At 43.4% G+C, this 16,936-nt stretch overlaps 1 protein-coding gene across 2 annotated transcripts in view; it reads left to right on the top strand.

The window, feature by feature from the left end:
• The first annotated feature begins 1,726 nt into the window (after nt 1-1,726).
• SOBP (sine oculis binding protein homolog) overlaps nt 1,727-16,936 on the top strand; it is a 112,396-nt gene continuing 97,186 nt past the window's right edge. For both annotated transcript variants that reach the window (XM_066179462.1, XM_066179461.1), the window contains exons 1-3: nt 1,727-2,021; nt 11,203-11,341; nt 13,164-13,349. In XM_066179462.1, the coding sequence (XP_066035559.1) occupies nt 1,926-2,021; nt 11,203-11,341; nt 13,164-13,349 (421 nt within the window). In that variant the 5' untranslated portion in view covers nt 1,727-1,925. The remainder of the gene's footprint in view (nt 2,022-11,202; nt 11,342-13,163; nt 13,350-16,936) is intronic.

Below are 16,936 nucleotides of genomic sequence, written 5' to 3'. Positions count from 1 at the left end.
CTGGCTTTTTCCAGCCAAAGGTTTCAAAGAGCCATGTGAGATTGTGTTTAAAAGCAACTTCCCCTTGTGCTTTCTGTCTTATTGTGTGAAAGAATACACTGAGATTCTGGGAATATCTCCTGTACTTAACGAGAGCTCAACTGTACTGATTTGCTTGTAATAGAATACGGTAAGCAAAACATAGGTTGCTGGTGGTGGTGGGGCACAGGAGGAGGGAAACCTCCCTACTCAGCACCGTCCTTTGAAGGTTACCTGTAGTCACAAGTTAGTTTCCACAAGTTTGAGAAATCACTGTATTTTAAAATACTACTAGGAAGAAAAAAAGAAACCTTGGTTTCTTCTCGTCCTTCCTGCTTGGTGGGTCACGGAACGGACCGAACCCACGGCACGAGCACTGCTGCGACTGAACTCCTGCAACTCCGCTGTCAGCAGAGCTTTCTCGAGGGTCTCTGCGAGGTCCTGCTGCTCTGCGAAAAACCAACGATCAGGGCTGGGTTTTTCTCAACGTCTGCTTGATTCTTTCAGGCAGCGGGGGGAGTGGCAAGCACCTTCGCCTCGCAGCGGCCGTGACCTTACCACTGCGGATGTGCTCTAGGATTTTACGGGGTCAGTCTGATTGCGAGCTCATCTTTTGATGCTCAATGCTCTAACACCTGAGACTGTGCAAAATTCCCGTTTCTTCTTATTCTCAGAGTCACGGGAGAAAATGTGCTCCGTGTCTGTAGTCGCTCTGACAGGCAGGCAGGCGGGGCAAGGCTCATTTTAGTAACGAAACGAACAAAGTTGTGCTCAACTTTTCGTGCTGAAAAGTGCCAGTGATTTAAATCTTCGGAAACAGAGAATGTAAATTAGGCATTGTTGCACGCAAACCGAACTTGTCTTTGACAGGCTAAACAGAGATTTTTATGGGGAGCCTACTCATGCCCACACGGAACGCGGTTTATCTTTTTACTGTGGGTTTGGGTGTTTTTATAAAAAATGTATCATTTTAAGGTGTACCGCAGTCGTAATGAGAAACCCTCTCGTACGATCACAATTTTGACTATCGGAAGAATGGACACCCCCGTGCCGTAATGTGTTGTACCGGGTAATCAGGGACTGCCAGGGAAAGCGGGAAAGCAGAGCCTAGGAATAATCAATGTATCGCCCACAGTGTGTGCTGTAATCCGGCACCTCCTCGCCGAAGCGCGTCCCACCAAACCATTCATCCGCACCTCCCCGCCGCAGATAAAGGGAAAAACAGGAGTGATCGGGGAAGAGCCTCGGCTGAAAGCGGCGGGGACGGGACGGGACGGGACCGGAGCGGACGGGACGGGAGCGGTCGGGACGGGAGCGGTCGGGTCGGCCGGGCAGAGAGGCACAGGCCGGGCGGACCCCTCGGCTGCTCGTGGGGGGTACCGGGCCCCCCCTCCCATCCCGGGCTGGGGGCGGGGGCGGGTGCGCGCCGCCCCCTCCTCTCCGCTGCGCTCCGCTCCGCCCGGTGCTCGGCGCCTCCCCCCTCCCCGGCTCCCATGGCGGGCAGCAGCGGCCGATTCGGTGCCGGCAAGCCCCGCCCGCCGGCGGTCCGGGGCCGGCCTCCCCCTTCCCTCCGCCGCCCCCTCCGCGGCAGCCCGCCAGCAGCGCCACAGCAGGCGCGGGGCCGGCTCGCTCCGCGCTGCCTCCCGCCCGCCCGCCCCGCCGCTCCCATGCGGGCCGGCGGCGAGGCAGAAGATGGCTGACTCGCCGGGGCACCCGCGCCCCTGCCCGCCCGCGCCCCCCGCCCGCCCGCCGCCGCCGCCGCCGCCGCGCTCCCCCCGGGCCCTCCGCGGCGCCGCCTGCCACCACTGAGAGCCGCCGCCGCCGCCCCCCCGCGCCCCTCCCGGCCCCCCCAGAGCACCAGCAGCCATTTCATCTCCACCACCACCACCACCAAGTAGGCGCAAAAAATGGCAGAAATGGAGAAAGAAGGGAGACCTCCCGAAAATAAAAGGAGCAGGAAGCCGGCTCACCCGGTGAAACGGGAGATCAACGAGGAGATGAAGGTAGGTGCCTGTGATGGGGACGGGAGCGGGGTCCCCCCCGCACCCCCCGCCTCCGAGCATGGAGATGAAATAAGAAAGGATCTCTTGTCATTTTTTTTTTTTTGTAGGATGCACTGAATGTGTCTCAACTCCGCCTCCTGGGCTGCAAACAGAGACGAATTCACAGGCTGGAAATCCTGTTCATTGACCAGCTTAATTTATTTTTTTAAAATAACTCTCTCGTTGGGCTTTTAAGCTCCTCGGGTGCCAATGATGAGCCTATTTTTTCTTTCTTTTTTTTTTTTTTTCTTTTTTCTTTTTTCTTTTTTTTTTTTTTTTTTCCTTTCTTTCTATAGCCACCCTCTCAGGTAGCTGGGAAGCCCTTAAAGTTAGGAAAGAAAGGGATCTCTTTTAAACGCTGTATTTCTGTCCTTTTTTCGGTAGCCAGCTGCAACTGTGTAATTAAATTGTCAAAGTGAAACGTTGTGGTCTGAGCCGTGCATCAGTCTCGCACTTCAGTGCGGGGACCCCTTTCCTCTCCTTCCTCTCGCCTCCTCCTCTGCTGTACCGCTTCGCTCCGCGGCTCACGGCAGCGCAGAGGTGTCGCTGGAAGGTGGCTTGTCCGAGGGCTGCTTTTGATGGAAGTGTATTTACCGCGCGGAGGGCTGTCCTGCCTGATAGGAACCGGTGCCACTCCAGCTGTGCTCTGGCGGCCGCTCCAGATGTTGGGATGGCTGCGATGGCACAGACCCGCTATTTTGGAATTCTTTTATCGTTAGGTCGCTGTTCTAGGCTGGACCGGTCCTGTTTTTTGCCCCTGTTTTCCATGTTTGTTTGATGTCTCTAATTCCCCAAAGTTGTTACAAATGTATTGCTAGACTTCAGCTGAACTTACTGTTGTTAAATGTGCAGATAAAGTGACTAAAACAGCCTAGTCTGGCCACGCGATAAAGCTGCTGAGATTTAATTTGAATATGTCATTTATTAAAAGGCTGATTGTAAGTGGAAGACAGCCTGGAAAATGTCACTCGTTCACATAGTATGTACGCTATATAGGCGAGTGTATAAATATGCATGATGCCTAGTGAAAATATCTTTGTTTTCTGGAACATTGATCTCCCCATATAAAATTAAACGGGAACGCGCCGTCCCCTCCCCTCTCCCCTCTTTTGCACACCACTAATTTCGGTTAGGTGCCCTTTCCTGCCCAAGACAGGCGTTCTTGTTCTTGCTGCCTGGGTAATGAGCATGTGCATGGTTTTGTGTGCACTTCAAGTGTAAATGTGGACGAGAGTAGTGTTAGGGGCAGAAACAAAATAATGTGTTGGTGCATCTCTTTGGAAACAAACTGCAGTAGCTTCAAGTCCAGAGGAGCAGGATCTTTCTTTGTGAGATATGTGACACATCCTATTTTCGGAGAGGGCTCTGTGCAGCCACCGGAGAGTCATTGCTCATTGTAATCCCACATAGTTTTGAGGACTGCAGAGGTCTGTAGTACAGGGCATTGGCCCCTCAGAGCATCGCCTAATGCGATCTATATGGATTGCAGCTTTTAAGTTTCGTAGGTTCTAGAATTACAAATTAGCTAATTTTAATCAAAACATGTGAAATGTTATCCTGGCTGGATATAAAGGCTGACTGTGCTGGATCCTCTGGGTTTGTTTTGTTTACTTTGGCTGCAGGCACACTCAGCGGTTTGGGAGATAGTTGTTCTTCTACAGTATAACAGATGTTTGTCTGAAAGGGTGAGGAAGAAACAAAAACAACATTGTGTGAAGGAGAAAAATTACACAATTTTAAACTAATGCTTTGGTATTAAGCACTGGCGTTAACCTTCATGTAGAGGGTTTCTCGGTTTTAATCATAGCTAACTGCTTAACGTTAGGAACCTCAAAATTTCAGCTGACTTAAAAACTAAATGTGTGTAGAAAGGACATTTTTGGACCCGTGTAATTTCTGGTTGAGAGTGAGACAGTTGATGGCAGAACCTTCCATAGCCCACCTTTCAGCATAAACTATGCTATATATGCTATACATTTTTAGTAGGACAGTTGACTGCTGTCATCTAAGAAGGGAAAAAGAGGGGGGAGGAAAAAGTAGTAGTTTGAATTTTTGACTGGTTGAGAAAGTTAATATCCTGTGGCGATGATCATTTACCCTTTTTCTTTACTGATGAATTGAGACATCTAGTTGTTCTTAATAAACCCGGAGAATACAATAATGTAACAAATTGGTTACAGTGTGCAAAATGTTTGCGGTGAAATGACAGAGGGAGCACAATGTGCCCTTGTGTAAGTTTGTATCTGTAATGTTCAAACAGGCTGACTGTTTCCCTTCATCTGAACTGCTTTCATCTGGACCAGTGTAAAATAAGCCCTGGTAAGTAATCACAGCAGAGCAGAAAGAAAGGAATGTATACAGCAATAGACAGCCTAAGCTGTAAAAACTGTAACCTGAGTATCAGCAGCAGATCAGATATCAAGGCTTTAAGGTAGGGGAAATGAAAGAGATGAAGGGGAGGAAAAGACGAGAGACGGAATGGAAAAGTCAGCTTGGAAAGTAAAGTAGAAGTAGGAGGGCCCCCTCAGGGAAATTTGGCTCAGGGGTTAGGGAATTTTATCATGGTGTACAGTGACCTACTCAGGTTTCAGCCCACGTTGGATCAAATTGCCTCCCTTTGCTAGGAGAAAGAAAAAGGACTGGCGTATATGTGATTTCTTTTTCTCCCCCCTTCAGATAGTAAAAGGGCCATTGGTACAAGTGTCTATTTTAAGTACAGTAAATTCAAGGCACTATGAATGAGCAATAATATTACCTCATCACAGAGACTTCCTTCGAGATTTGCTGTTTGATACAGTCAGATATTTACTTGAGAAGGATCACAACACCTCACTGCTTGCTTTAGTGTTTTCCAACAGTAGTGTCACAGCTTGGTTTTAACATGACTGGGTGGATATTCAGGTTGCTCACTCTTTCCTTATGCCAGATATTGAGTTACGTTTTTGTTATCGCTATCCTAATGTACATGATGGTTATAACAAATTTTAATTTGATACAACGTTGTGTGCAAAAAGTACATGACTCTGCACAGTTTTCTGATATTACGTTTCAATGAAAAATATATTCATGAGGAACCGTTTTGTTACACTGTGACCTTTACAGCCACTCTTTCATATTTTCTAGTTGTTTTTTCTTTTGTCCTCCTTCCTCCTCTAGGAGACTTTCCAGTTTTTCTTCCAGAGGTAGCATTCACCTCGTGCGTTGGAAAAAAAGCAGATAGTTATTCTAAAATTCACTTTGGTGCCATTTTTCACTTGCTGGTGAATAAGAGAACACCTCATAGATCCAAACCTATTGTCATCAGGGAACCCACTGCTATTTTACGATCAAAATATTTGTAAAAGTTTAGTCAATGAAAGCACTTGTCTAGGCGCGGTGGTGGATCCCCCATCCAACTCCCCTCAGCTTATTTCCACTTGCCATCCTGCTGCCAGGAAGCAGTGCTGCTCAGAAGGAATAGCTAGGTGCTCTGCAATGCTGTGAAGGGAGGTTACATCCAGTACTGAATTGCACTGAAAGTTCTGCACAGATGAGGCCATGTATCCATGTGTCTCTAGCAGTTGAAAGGTAAGCAATTAATTTGTGTTGTAATTTCACAGGGCTGCTCCGTGTGCCCAAGGAGTTTGGTGTCCATAACCATTTTCAATAATTTGTATCTAAAATTGGGCGTTGTTCCTGCTGCCTAAAGCTTAGGGCAGACCCATCTGTTATCATTTAACAGTAAACTCATCAGAATGTCTTTCCGTTTAGTGTTTAAATAGTCCCTGTTTGGCATTTGAAAGTACTACTGTCACAAGGAGGAAATTGGTGAAGCAGGCGTAGCAGCGCTGTGCCTGGAGTGAGCCAGTTTGCTCAGAGCACTCGGAAGATTCCAAGGAAACTCCTCCCTTCTCTCCTGAAAAGCAAAAAATATCTTTGGGAAAGTGGAAAAGCAGACAGACTTTATCAATTGTATTACTTCAGGAGACCAAGGTTTTTCTGTGGAGTATGCATGGAAGTTTTGTGGGATGGCTGCAAAGGGGTTGCATTGTCTGCACAGGGAGCCTCACCTGCCAGGGCACTTTCCCCAAACAAAGTGGGTTATACAGAACCAAACGTACATGGGAGGACAAAGGAAAGTAAAGCATCATGGAATTTTGCTTTCTGGTAGTGTAAAGGTCTAATCATAGAGTTCAGTATGGCGACAGCATAAACAAGCAAAGAATGTGAGGGCTGGAAAAAAAGATCCAAGTTTGTGTAGTGCCTCTAGAAACATTTTTATTTCCTTGCTGCAGTGAAAGTGAAAAGTGAATCTGTGGGGCTCTGCACTGAGCGGGTTATGCAGGCAAGGAAATGGAATGGAGCCACTATGCTTCCTCCCAGATCTGAAATAAACATTCAGCAGTAAAACCTAGAAGAAAATGAGTCTGACAGACTCATTCTCCCCTGTGTTTCCTGCCTCCGTGTTTGCCAGGCCTCATTCGGTGAAGCCAGGCCTTGCCTCCTGTGAATGAGGTTCATCGAGAAGTAAAGTCAAGAGATCTAAGATGGAAAGAGATGCATTGCATAGCTTGAGAATGTATTAATTAGCAAAGATTTGGGGAAATGATGCATTGTAATGTAAAAAATCAAACTGTAGGTGTACTGTTACGATGAAATGAATCCTAAAGTGGGAATAAATGTGATTATGTTTTTACTGCCTAGCATATAAGTCAGACTCAGAAAGGAGGGAAACCGCAGTCTAGCAAGTCAACACACTCTTCTTCGTCTTTCAGGGGAATAGGGAGCAAATTCAAATAGAAATACCAAGGAGCATAACAGTTAGTTATCCTGGCTCTTTCAGGAGGGAAGATGTTTCTGTGTAGCACAAGAATAGAGAAATCATCCAGTTAAAACGCGCCAATTACGCATTGCCCCACAGTGGTCATAAGTGGTTTGGGACTTAGCAGTGGGCAAAAGCTGAATTACCATATATTGGGAAGGAAGGGCTTTGACTGTGATGTGTGACTGGGGCCACTGGAGCGTTTTTGGGCTGGTTTCTTTGGCAGGCATGGGCTGGTTGTGCCGCAGCCGTAGTGACTGCTCGGGCAGTCAGCAGCTGTGATGGTGCTCTGTCAGCCAGAGAAGAGCGGGAGGTTTGGCTCCTGTGGGATGTTAACCAACTGCCCTCGTGCACTGGCAGCTGCAGAGGGGACTGGTGTTTCCACTGTGGTCTTGAAAGCTTGTCTGATTGGTGCACAGCGTGGCAGAATGAGCAGCGAAGGACATGGGACAGGATTTCTGTGGTTTTCTTCTCAGCTCTGATGCTGACCCGCACTGTGGGTGGCACCAGGGCTCGGTCACTGTTTTTGCACAGGGGACTGAACATTGCCTCCACACCTGGCTGAAGTTAGGCTCCATGCTGTACATTTGCAGTGAAATCTGTGGGTCCCTGCAGGGGGGCTCCCTTTGGGCTGAGTGAGTGTAAGGGTCCCAGCTTAGCACTGTGATTGCTGGACTGAGATTTTACTGATTATGAGCAAGGTTTTCTCTCTGCGCTTGTCTTTCACATCATCCCAGCCCTTTGGCACAGCTGTGGGGTTGGGGTGGCAGCCCCATCCTGCAGACACTCCACATCTTTTTGGGGAATGAGTCTGAAAGAAGGCACGGACTACCTTAATGCCTCTGCTGTCCTGTTCCTGCCAAAGCTTTGAATTGCAGCTCCTTGCACATCCTCCATCTGGTCATCCACACCTACCTTCATATCTTCTCCCTGGTCTTTGGCAGGTCTATTATCTTGCAATTCCTCTGGCTCCTGTCATCACTTCTGCTTCTGCTTTCCTGCTTCAATGTTGAGTCCACATTCCTGCTTTTCTCAAGCCTCAGTGTTATAATTGTCACCCTTCCTTTCACTAAGCCTTTGAAACTTCTATGTCTTTCAGTGACGTTCAGCTCTGCATGTACAGGTTGTGTATTAATATGATTTCTTCCTTTTCTTAGCTTCACCAAGAACTGGTCTTTGTCACTCTTATTTTTTTCTTCTTTCCCCCCTCCCCCGCATTCATACAGAGAAAAATTATCTCATCTCATCATTTGTGTTTTGACCATTGCCACCACACTGGTCTTTACAAATCCAATCTTGTTACCATGTCTTGAATCCATGTGTATTGTGTCTATCAGTGAAATGGAAGAAGGGAAAATACATGAAAACAATGAATTAATACTGGTCAGCTTCAGGGCAGGGGCTTCGGCATGATCTCAACTGTCAGGGCGTCAGACATCTCTGCGAATGGGTGTTGCAGTCAGGAGTCTGAGGGAAGGTGATGTTGTTCTTCGGATACCCATCTCTGCAAGAGAGTCAGTGTGGAAAAAAATATTTCTTAGGTTTGACAGCTTGCTGAGGATGGGGTCATGCTTTCCGTTTGCTGTGCATAAAGTGTGGTGTAATGGAGCTCTGGCTGTTAGTCACTGAGAGAATGGTATTTAGGGTGACTTGCAGCATTGTAGTAGGTAAGATGAATTATGGAGGAGAATGGCTTGGGTTTTTGTTCTGTTTTGTTTTTAATCCAAGCCACTCTTTTTGGGAAATTAGTGTTAAAAAGGTGCTTACTTTTCTTATTGACAGCATGCAACCTCATTGCACTCTCATTGAAGTTAGTAGAAAAGACCCCATTGATTTACTATTTTATAAAAGTCAGATCTCTATGATGAGTGATTTTGAAATCCAGTGTATTTTTTGTCAGTATGAATGTTCATTTTGGTGCATCACTTATCATGGGTAGTTCAAATGAGACGTGAAAGGTAGTTAAATTTGGTGCCATTACAAACACAACCATCATTTTGACTACATTTTGAAGGCACAGATACATGAATTCTCAGGAAAAAACAAACATATGTGCAACCTTGCTTATGTATTCCTTGACAAGCAGTTAGAAATTATTCACTGTCTGAGTTGATCAGCAGCGCAAATAAAACACAAAGCATCCACAGGAGACAAATTTAGAGCTACTCAATTAATTTGGTTGCATGGGGTTTAAATTGGTAAGACTTTGTCAGTTGGTCTCTACCTTGCTAGATTGGTCTCTAGGGCTGTGTCCCCATAGCTGAAATTTAGCAAAGCAAGGGAAGCTGGCAGACCTTGCCTTTGGGCCTTCACAGGCCCTTTCAGGTCATTTTGGGTGAGCTACAATAGTGAGATTTGACTCCCCACATCCAGGTCACTTTGTTATTGGCTTCACGTGGGTTGCAGACAGAGTTAGTGCATTGGGACTCTTCAAGGCTAAGAGAAAAGTTTTCTAAAAAGCTAAAAAAAAAAAAAACCCAAACAAAAAAAAAAAAGAAAAACAACCTTTAGAATTTTTTTTCATTTTGCTAGTAATTAAAACACAACACTGCATCATTCGAATGACTTAGGTAGTTGTTAGCCACATTTACACTGCATAGTACTCATTGAAAACTGTTGTAGTGGCATAATTCAGATATCATACTTATAATGCTGAATCTAGAAGCAGAGATGGGATGATGGAATATTTTCCAGCAATTTGAGGCTGCACAGGACAGCCACAGAATTGTGACTTCCAGCAGTGGTAAGGTGAAAATGCGAACGGGAAAACCCAAAAGGAAATGGATGCTCTGGGGGTCTGCTCTGGGGTTTTGTTTTGGGTTTTCTTTTCCTAAAATGCGTTTGTAGCGTAATTGCACAGATGATACTCTTGGAAGAGTACAAATTGCTTGTGTTTATAGCTTATAGCTGCTTTACAGTGCTCCTTGAGTGACAGGAACACCTATGTAATCTGGTGTGATGAATGAGCCAGGAGTAGTGCAGCACTCTGAGGTTCTGGGGCACAGAGCCTGCTGTAGCTTTGAATTCAAAAGTAATTATCATCTGATTAATTTTATTTATTTGTTTAAATGACTGGAGATTTGCTGTGTTCTGTCATTAGACTTTATCCCACTCAAAAATTAAGCTAGAGCAGTTACTAGACAAAATCTGGCAACCTGCAAATTTGACATTTACCATTTGTCTTGAATTGGTGTTGTATTCTCCTTATTCCTTTGCCAAAGTCTTGGGAGACAATGCTTATCAGAAGCATTATTTTAGAAGTAAGATTTTGGAGGAATATGAAGTTTGGAATTTGTTTTAGAAGAGTGTTAATAAAAAAAATTGCAGAAACCAAATAGAAAGGCTGTGTGTGTGGCTTTTTTGTTTCAACTTATAGTTGTCGTACTACTTTAAACTGATCTTTGCCATCGCAATAATTCATTAGCTGGTTTCCTTTGGTAGTTTCCTAAATCCATAAGCTGTAGAGCTCTGTTGCACTATTTGGTTTCAGAAAGCTTTGTTGCCTGGCTGCAGATTTCTTAACTTACTCCACTCAATCTCCTGGCCCAGTAATGAGCATTTTCTACAGAAATATTTTTGCCTCATGACCTAGAGGACATATTTTTAATAGAAATTGAGGGTTATGACAGTCATGTTCCATACTTTGCATTTCCATACAAACATAAAATGTAACCACTCAGCCGCTTGGAAATTGGTTTGAAAATAAATACTGGTTTGAAAATTGAGAAAGGTTTTCTTGAAGAACTATAAGAAATGTTTGTGTGAAAAATGATGGTAGAATGCTTTCACTGTGAAGAATCCTTAAGTGTTTCAACTATGGAAGGGCTTATAACTGAGAAAAAAGTCTGCTTTGATTTTATTTGATTTGGTTCATGGGCACCTCAAGGAACTGTAATTGTGTCAGTGACCTGCTCCAGCTGAAAAGACTGTAACGCAGTAAGATTGATTAACTGCTGGTTGAAAGAAAAAATCCTGGTTTTCTGTTATTCTCTTGCTGCAGTCTTAAATATTTTATGGCAACACAGACAAGTTTGTGTGAGGAATGTATGTTAAAATATTTCTGACATTGAATGTCAGAGCAAAAGTCATAAATAACTCTCCTTTTCATTTTCTTTAAATTACAGACATATGAGTCTTTGTCATAATTACACGTGCCAGTCGGAGATTTAAATGCATTTCACTTTATGCACTTGAGTTATGAAATGAACATTAGTCTTTGAGGAGGTGGGCCAAACCTGACACTTCCTCATGTAGCACAGATATGGTTCGATTTATGCAGTCCTCCCTTCCTTCCAAATGGATATTGATTACATAAATAAGTAGGTAATTTTTCTCTTTCAGAACTTTGCTGAAAACACTATGAATGAGCTCCTTGGCTGGTATGGTTATGATAAGGTAGAACTGAAAGATGGAGAAGATATTGAATTCAGGAACTATTCAGCAGATGGGGAAAGCCGCCAGCACATTTCTGTTCTCAAAGGTAACGAGACTTCATGTTTCTGTGTTCATGTAAAGAAGGATTAATAGCTCAACCTGTCTGGTTGGTGTTGATTGCGAAGCATGTTCTGCTGCTTGTGTCTTGGTTGCTCCACATAAAAATGTCTGAGATTACCTTGTGTTACAGGGAAGCCAATAGGCTGTGAGGAAAGTCACTTAACAAATTTGCTGTTGGTGTATTGATATGTTGTTATACATTGATATATATCTTCACAAATAATGCCTTTTGTGTGTCAGTTGAAAGCCATGTGCCTGTGGTATCAATAAACTACTCACAAATGGAGAAAGGAGGGAGTACTTTTTTAGCAGGGTGGCCTTAAGGGACCCTTTTGCTCTCCATACTAAGTCCGGTCGGCCTACAACTTTTTAAAATATTGTAAGATTTTAAACTGGAATATTTACACATGCAGGAGCAAGTGTGAATGTTTACAAAAGGCTTTTCATCCATGTTTGTACTATACTGTCTTCTGCACTGTGGTAGATATTTTCCATGGATGGAATTTGTTTGAGACATTGCTGAATCTTTGTGAGATCCTGTTGGTTTGTTCAGTCATTCAGTTTTTGCCTTCTGACTCCTCATTCTCAGGGAGTGGATAGGGGCTTGTAATCAGAGTAAGGAGAAGAGTAGAAAATTGCTGCGTCTTGACTTATCCAACAGGAGTTCCTCCAAGGTGAGGTTAAGAGAGGAAATTCCAGCAGCTTTTATGCACTTGGAGTGCTACCTTTTACTGTGTTCATGGACAGCAGTGTTTGGGTTTTCTTTATGATAGCCGACAGCAGCACTGTATTCAGTGAGTCCTGACACCAGGGAGACCAGTGCTGAGGCACAGATGGCTAGAAAAAGGGGGAAAAAATTAAAGATAGGGTGGAACAACCTAATGATGTTAAAATTGAATGTTTGCAGCTTGTTAGCTCTATAACAATGTTGGTGATCAATATTTATTTTTCATTGAAAACAGAATGTCATTAATCTACCTTTGAAGAAGCTTGTGCCCATGTAGTAATGCACTTAATTTATTTCTGTTTTAATAAATATGTCTTTTACTGAGTGATTACTGGCTCCAGTCTATGCTTGATGAAATTTGTGGCATGCTTTTTTTATAGGCACATGATACAAATCATATGTTTTATGTACCATAGATATCGAATGCCTGTGACAGGTAGAAATTTTTGGTGTATGCAGTTTTTGGGAGGGGAAAAAGCACATTTATTGTTCTGAGAGATGGGAGAAGAGGGAGTCCCATGGCTGAGATATATTAGAGAAATTCCTACAAATAAGAATCCCGTGGTGATTTGGGATTAAAGAATTAGAATAATAACTGTCATCATTTTATGCACACTTTGCTGTGATTTCAATACTTTGTTCCTTTCTTTAAATTCCTTTCTTTAAATTATTACTACTCATATTATTTATGGAGAACAAGAATTCTTTTATTCCTCAGTTCATGCTCCTTGGACTGGTGAAGTCACAGCACACTGAGTGTGTTCACCATGCAAACAGTAGAAATTAATTACAAGAATAGGATGCCGTTGACTAAATCAGGCATACTAAGGCTATTCACGACAAAATAATCCCACCTTTTACCTTTTGCAAAGAGAAAGTGTGGGTTTGATTTCGAAAAGATGGAGCTCTTCTGTAGATTACTGGAAAGTATCAATTTCTTTGAAAGGGAAAATACCTGGAGGTTTTGTGCACTATTCTTGTATTAGGGTAAGTAATTTAATGAAGAGATTGGTGAAAGTATGTAGGGCTATTTAAGAAATTTATGTGTCATACTGTACAATGTGTTCTTTGTGTTTTACAGAAAATTCTTTGCCAAAACCAAAATTACCTGAGGACAGTGTTATTTCACCGTACAATATAAACCCAGGCTACCCAGGGCTTGCCACAGGAAACGGACTATCAGACTCACCAGCAGGGTCGAAGGATCATGGGAATGTACCTATTATTGTCCCTTTAATTCCACCACCTTTCATAAAGCCACCAGCAGGTAAATCCTAATGAACATGTAAAAATGGTTACTGTTATTGACAACGTCCTGAGATCACTGGATCACAGTGTCTTAGCAAGAGGGCTGATTTCAAAATGATTGAAATCCAGTACAGGGTACTTCAAAAATGAGTGGGAGAGTGGCTTTAATCACTTCAGTATTCTTGAAAAACTCCTGCAAATGCACTGACAACAAACTTGCATGGTTTGTGACGCTCCTCATGCTGGATTGTGCTCTCAGCGCTTCAACAGCATTTGCTTTTAGGACTAAAAAATAAAGATTTTGTTCTGGTGAATAAAACCTTTAATTAAATTAATGGAAGATTATTAAATTAAAAATAGGCTGCATGAAGGAAACAGTGAAAGAGACAAAGCCATCAAATCAGTATCATGTCTTTATATCAGGTTAACAAGCTCATATTAGGAAAACTGTCTCTTGATTCCCTTTGAAATCCCTGACCGCTGTCTCTCAAGGGTTTAATATGATCTTGACTCTACCCAGGAGACTGCACTGAGATGTTTTACATTTTCATTAGATTTTTATCAGGAGTGGTTTTCAAACATGCCATTCCTCAGAGTTTGCATGAAAAATGATTTATTCCCCTCTGCATGCTGCTTACTGTAATCTGAAAGGAGCTCTTATGGCTGCACCAGGGTGATTAATTGCTGTGTTATTGTTTACTGCTCCACACGGTGTGAAAATTGGCGAATCCAGATAGAAGCAGGCTGAGACCTGCTTCTGTGGGCATCCCTGGGTGGTGGTGTGGTTGTTCTCGAGTGACCAAGGCACTGAGGAATACAGGGTGACATGCTACTCCTACCCAGGAACATCAGCTCTCCACACACACAGCTGAAGAGATGCCAGCAGGTGCCAGGGTGCTTCTGCAGAGGCAGAACTACTTGTAGGTTCAGGTCCCAGGTGTTGGGTGGTCACTTCTGCCCTTCGTAATACTGTCTGAATGTTACTGTAAAATACTGATTGATCCAAGAAAGTGTTTGTCTGTTGTTGGGTGTGTAATAGACTACAGTTGCCCCTCCTAAATTATTGTTATGCCATCGAGTTTTATCTCTAAAGAAGTATATAATATGCTATGAATAATTTTCAAATGTTACTCAATACATGCTCCTTGCCAAAGACTTTTAATCTATTTTATATGATATTTGCTAATTACCAAAGCTATTTGGGCTCATTCCTGCAGCCTTTACCCAGCTAAAGATCTCAGGCCATATGGGCTGGATCCTCAGCTGTTGTTGATTTGGCCCTAAAGCTTTAATCAAGGGCTTGTGCCATCCCAAGCTATTTTCTCCTCCAATCTGAGTCACAAATGAATCCAGAATGCTGAATTTGTGGTATGTGAACACAAGGCTATAGCATGCATTGTGCAAATTGCCACAGTTGCTGGATTTTTATGACACCAAATAAGCAGGAGGAGATTGAACTATGAAGTAGAAAAACAAATTACTGCAACAGTAGTTAAGTGGACACAAGGGAATCTTGGCCAAGTCAACTGCCTTCTGTTCTTTGCCTGTCCACCTACAACATATGATCCTGTGTTCAAATGTACCTCTAAGGGTAACGTGTATAGAGAGCTTTTCATAAGTGTTTTCCACCTTTAGGTTTTAATTAATTCATTAACAATTAATGTCATTGTTGTACCTGCACAGGAGATATGAATGCATAATTTCTGCCTCCTCTGACTTTATCCCATGGTTGGTAATGAGCACTAGATTACCATGACTTGTGAGGAGATGAACCTATTTATCTCACCTTTTCTTTAGAGACCAAAGCTTGGGAGGATTGGAGGGGGAGGAGAATCACCACCTTTGTGGGATTTTCAATAAGCATGGGTAGCAATGGTTTTGTTTTATCTTAGGGCGTAGGTGCCCTAGCCATGATCATCCTGAAGAGCCTGGCAAGAAACAACTGGTAGGAAAGGGAGTACAAAGGCACCAGGGGAGCCAGTGTGCGAGGCAGTGGTCTTGGCACTGCACTTTGACACTGCTTTGTGGGCACGACATCAAAGCAGAAAACTTCAGAGTGATACAAAGCCAGACAAGGGTAACTCTGGGGATGTTTTTTTGGAGTCCCTCACAAGCATAGGGGATGACTTTGGAAGCAACACAAAGGTGCTTCTTTGACTTGAGCAGGCAAATGATTAGATTCACTTCATTAATTAATAAGGTGAAGGCCAACATTTTCAGCATGGGAGACAGACAGGCTATGACTGACCTGCCACAGGCATCAAAGCATTTATCCGAGTTTGAGTGGATAAATAAAGAAGGGGACAGGACAGAAAGGCAGAGAGAGGCCAAGGGAAGGTTTCAAGGTTAAAATGCTGGGCAGAAAAAGCGATCTTTGCTGCATGTTTTGTGTGGACACGTAGAGGGCAAAGTTACATTACAGGCCAGAGAGAGCACCAGGTAGGAATGCACTGTAGTGACTGGGAGGCTAAGAATTAGTCCAGAGTTTGTGAATGGTTGAGGAAAGCTTTTAGACATTGTACTGGAGAAAAATCTACAAGACTTCAGTGTAGCTCAAAAGGGAGTGCCCACAGGTGAAAATGATACCTAAATCATGAATCTGAAGGACAGGAAAGATGGTGCAGTCCATCCTTATTGAGCAAATAATATGGAGTGAGCACTCAGGGTGAAATTATTAAGACTTTAATTCTTGCTGTATTGATCTTGAACAGAAGGGTCAGCATGAGTAAAGAGGTGTCAGAGAGACAGGCTAAGGTATTCATTTGGACAGGAATGTAATGGTCTGAGGAGGACAAGCAGATCCATTGAATTATTAGTTGAATAATTTTGCTGATAAGATTCAATAGAGGTAAGAGGAAGGAGAGAAGAGCATGAGGGATGCTCACAAACCTGAGGAGAAACAAGGATACTCAGCAATGTGCACTGACATAGCAATTGCAGAGGTAGAAACGACACAGTCTGGAAGCCATGGGAAACAGGATTTCTAGGAAGGCAAATATGATTCTTTATCAGAAACAGCTATCAGTTTGAAAAAGAGGAGGAAGGACTGCTGATCCTAAACTGTCTAGGAAGCTGTCATTGAAGATTTCAGGGGACTAGGTTTTCCTTGAGCATGCTGGAGAGCTTTGAAGAAGTATCCTGTTTGCATTCGTGTTTTGTATGACCAGGTTAAAACCTTGAGGAGTTAACAAAATTACCTTTCCCCCCCTTCATGCCTATTTTGTAGTAAAGTGTTTTTTGTTTTGGTGAGGTTTTTTATTGTTTGTTTGTTTTTTTAAACCTGAAAACCAAATAATTTTGAGCAGTCTGACTAAAATTTTATTTTCAAGCTGTTCCGATTTCTGTTTTAGTCAAATGAAATGTTAGGTTCCAGCTTGCTTACATGATTCTGGAAAACGTTAGGGTGCTACCAACCAAATATAAACAGCTCCAATAAAGCCACTCTGTCTTTGCTGTACCTCATAATTAAACCCTAAAAAGGCTGAGTTAAATGCATGGGCCCTTTGTGGTGCACTGAGTGTCTACAGACTCAGCAGTGGAGGATGCTAAATCCAGTCATGGAAAGCCTCCACCAGGAGAATGCAAGTTACTCAGATGTGGAGGCTA

Source organism: Chamaea fasciata, unplaced genomic scaffold (genome assembly GCF_029207755.1).
Source record: "Chamaea fasciata isolate MVZ Bird 193981 ecotype frontalis unplaced genomic scaffold, bChaFas1.0.hap1 SCAF_3, whole genome shotgun sequence".
In the NCBI taxonomy this organism is placed as follows: domain Eukaryota; kingdom Metazoa; phylum Chordata; class Aves; order Passeriformes; family Sylviidae; genus Chamaea; species Chamaea fasciata.
This window is presented reverse-complemented; position numbering and strand designations above follow the sequence as displayed.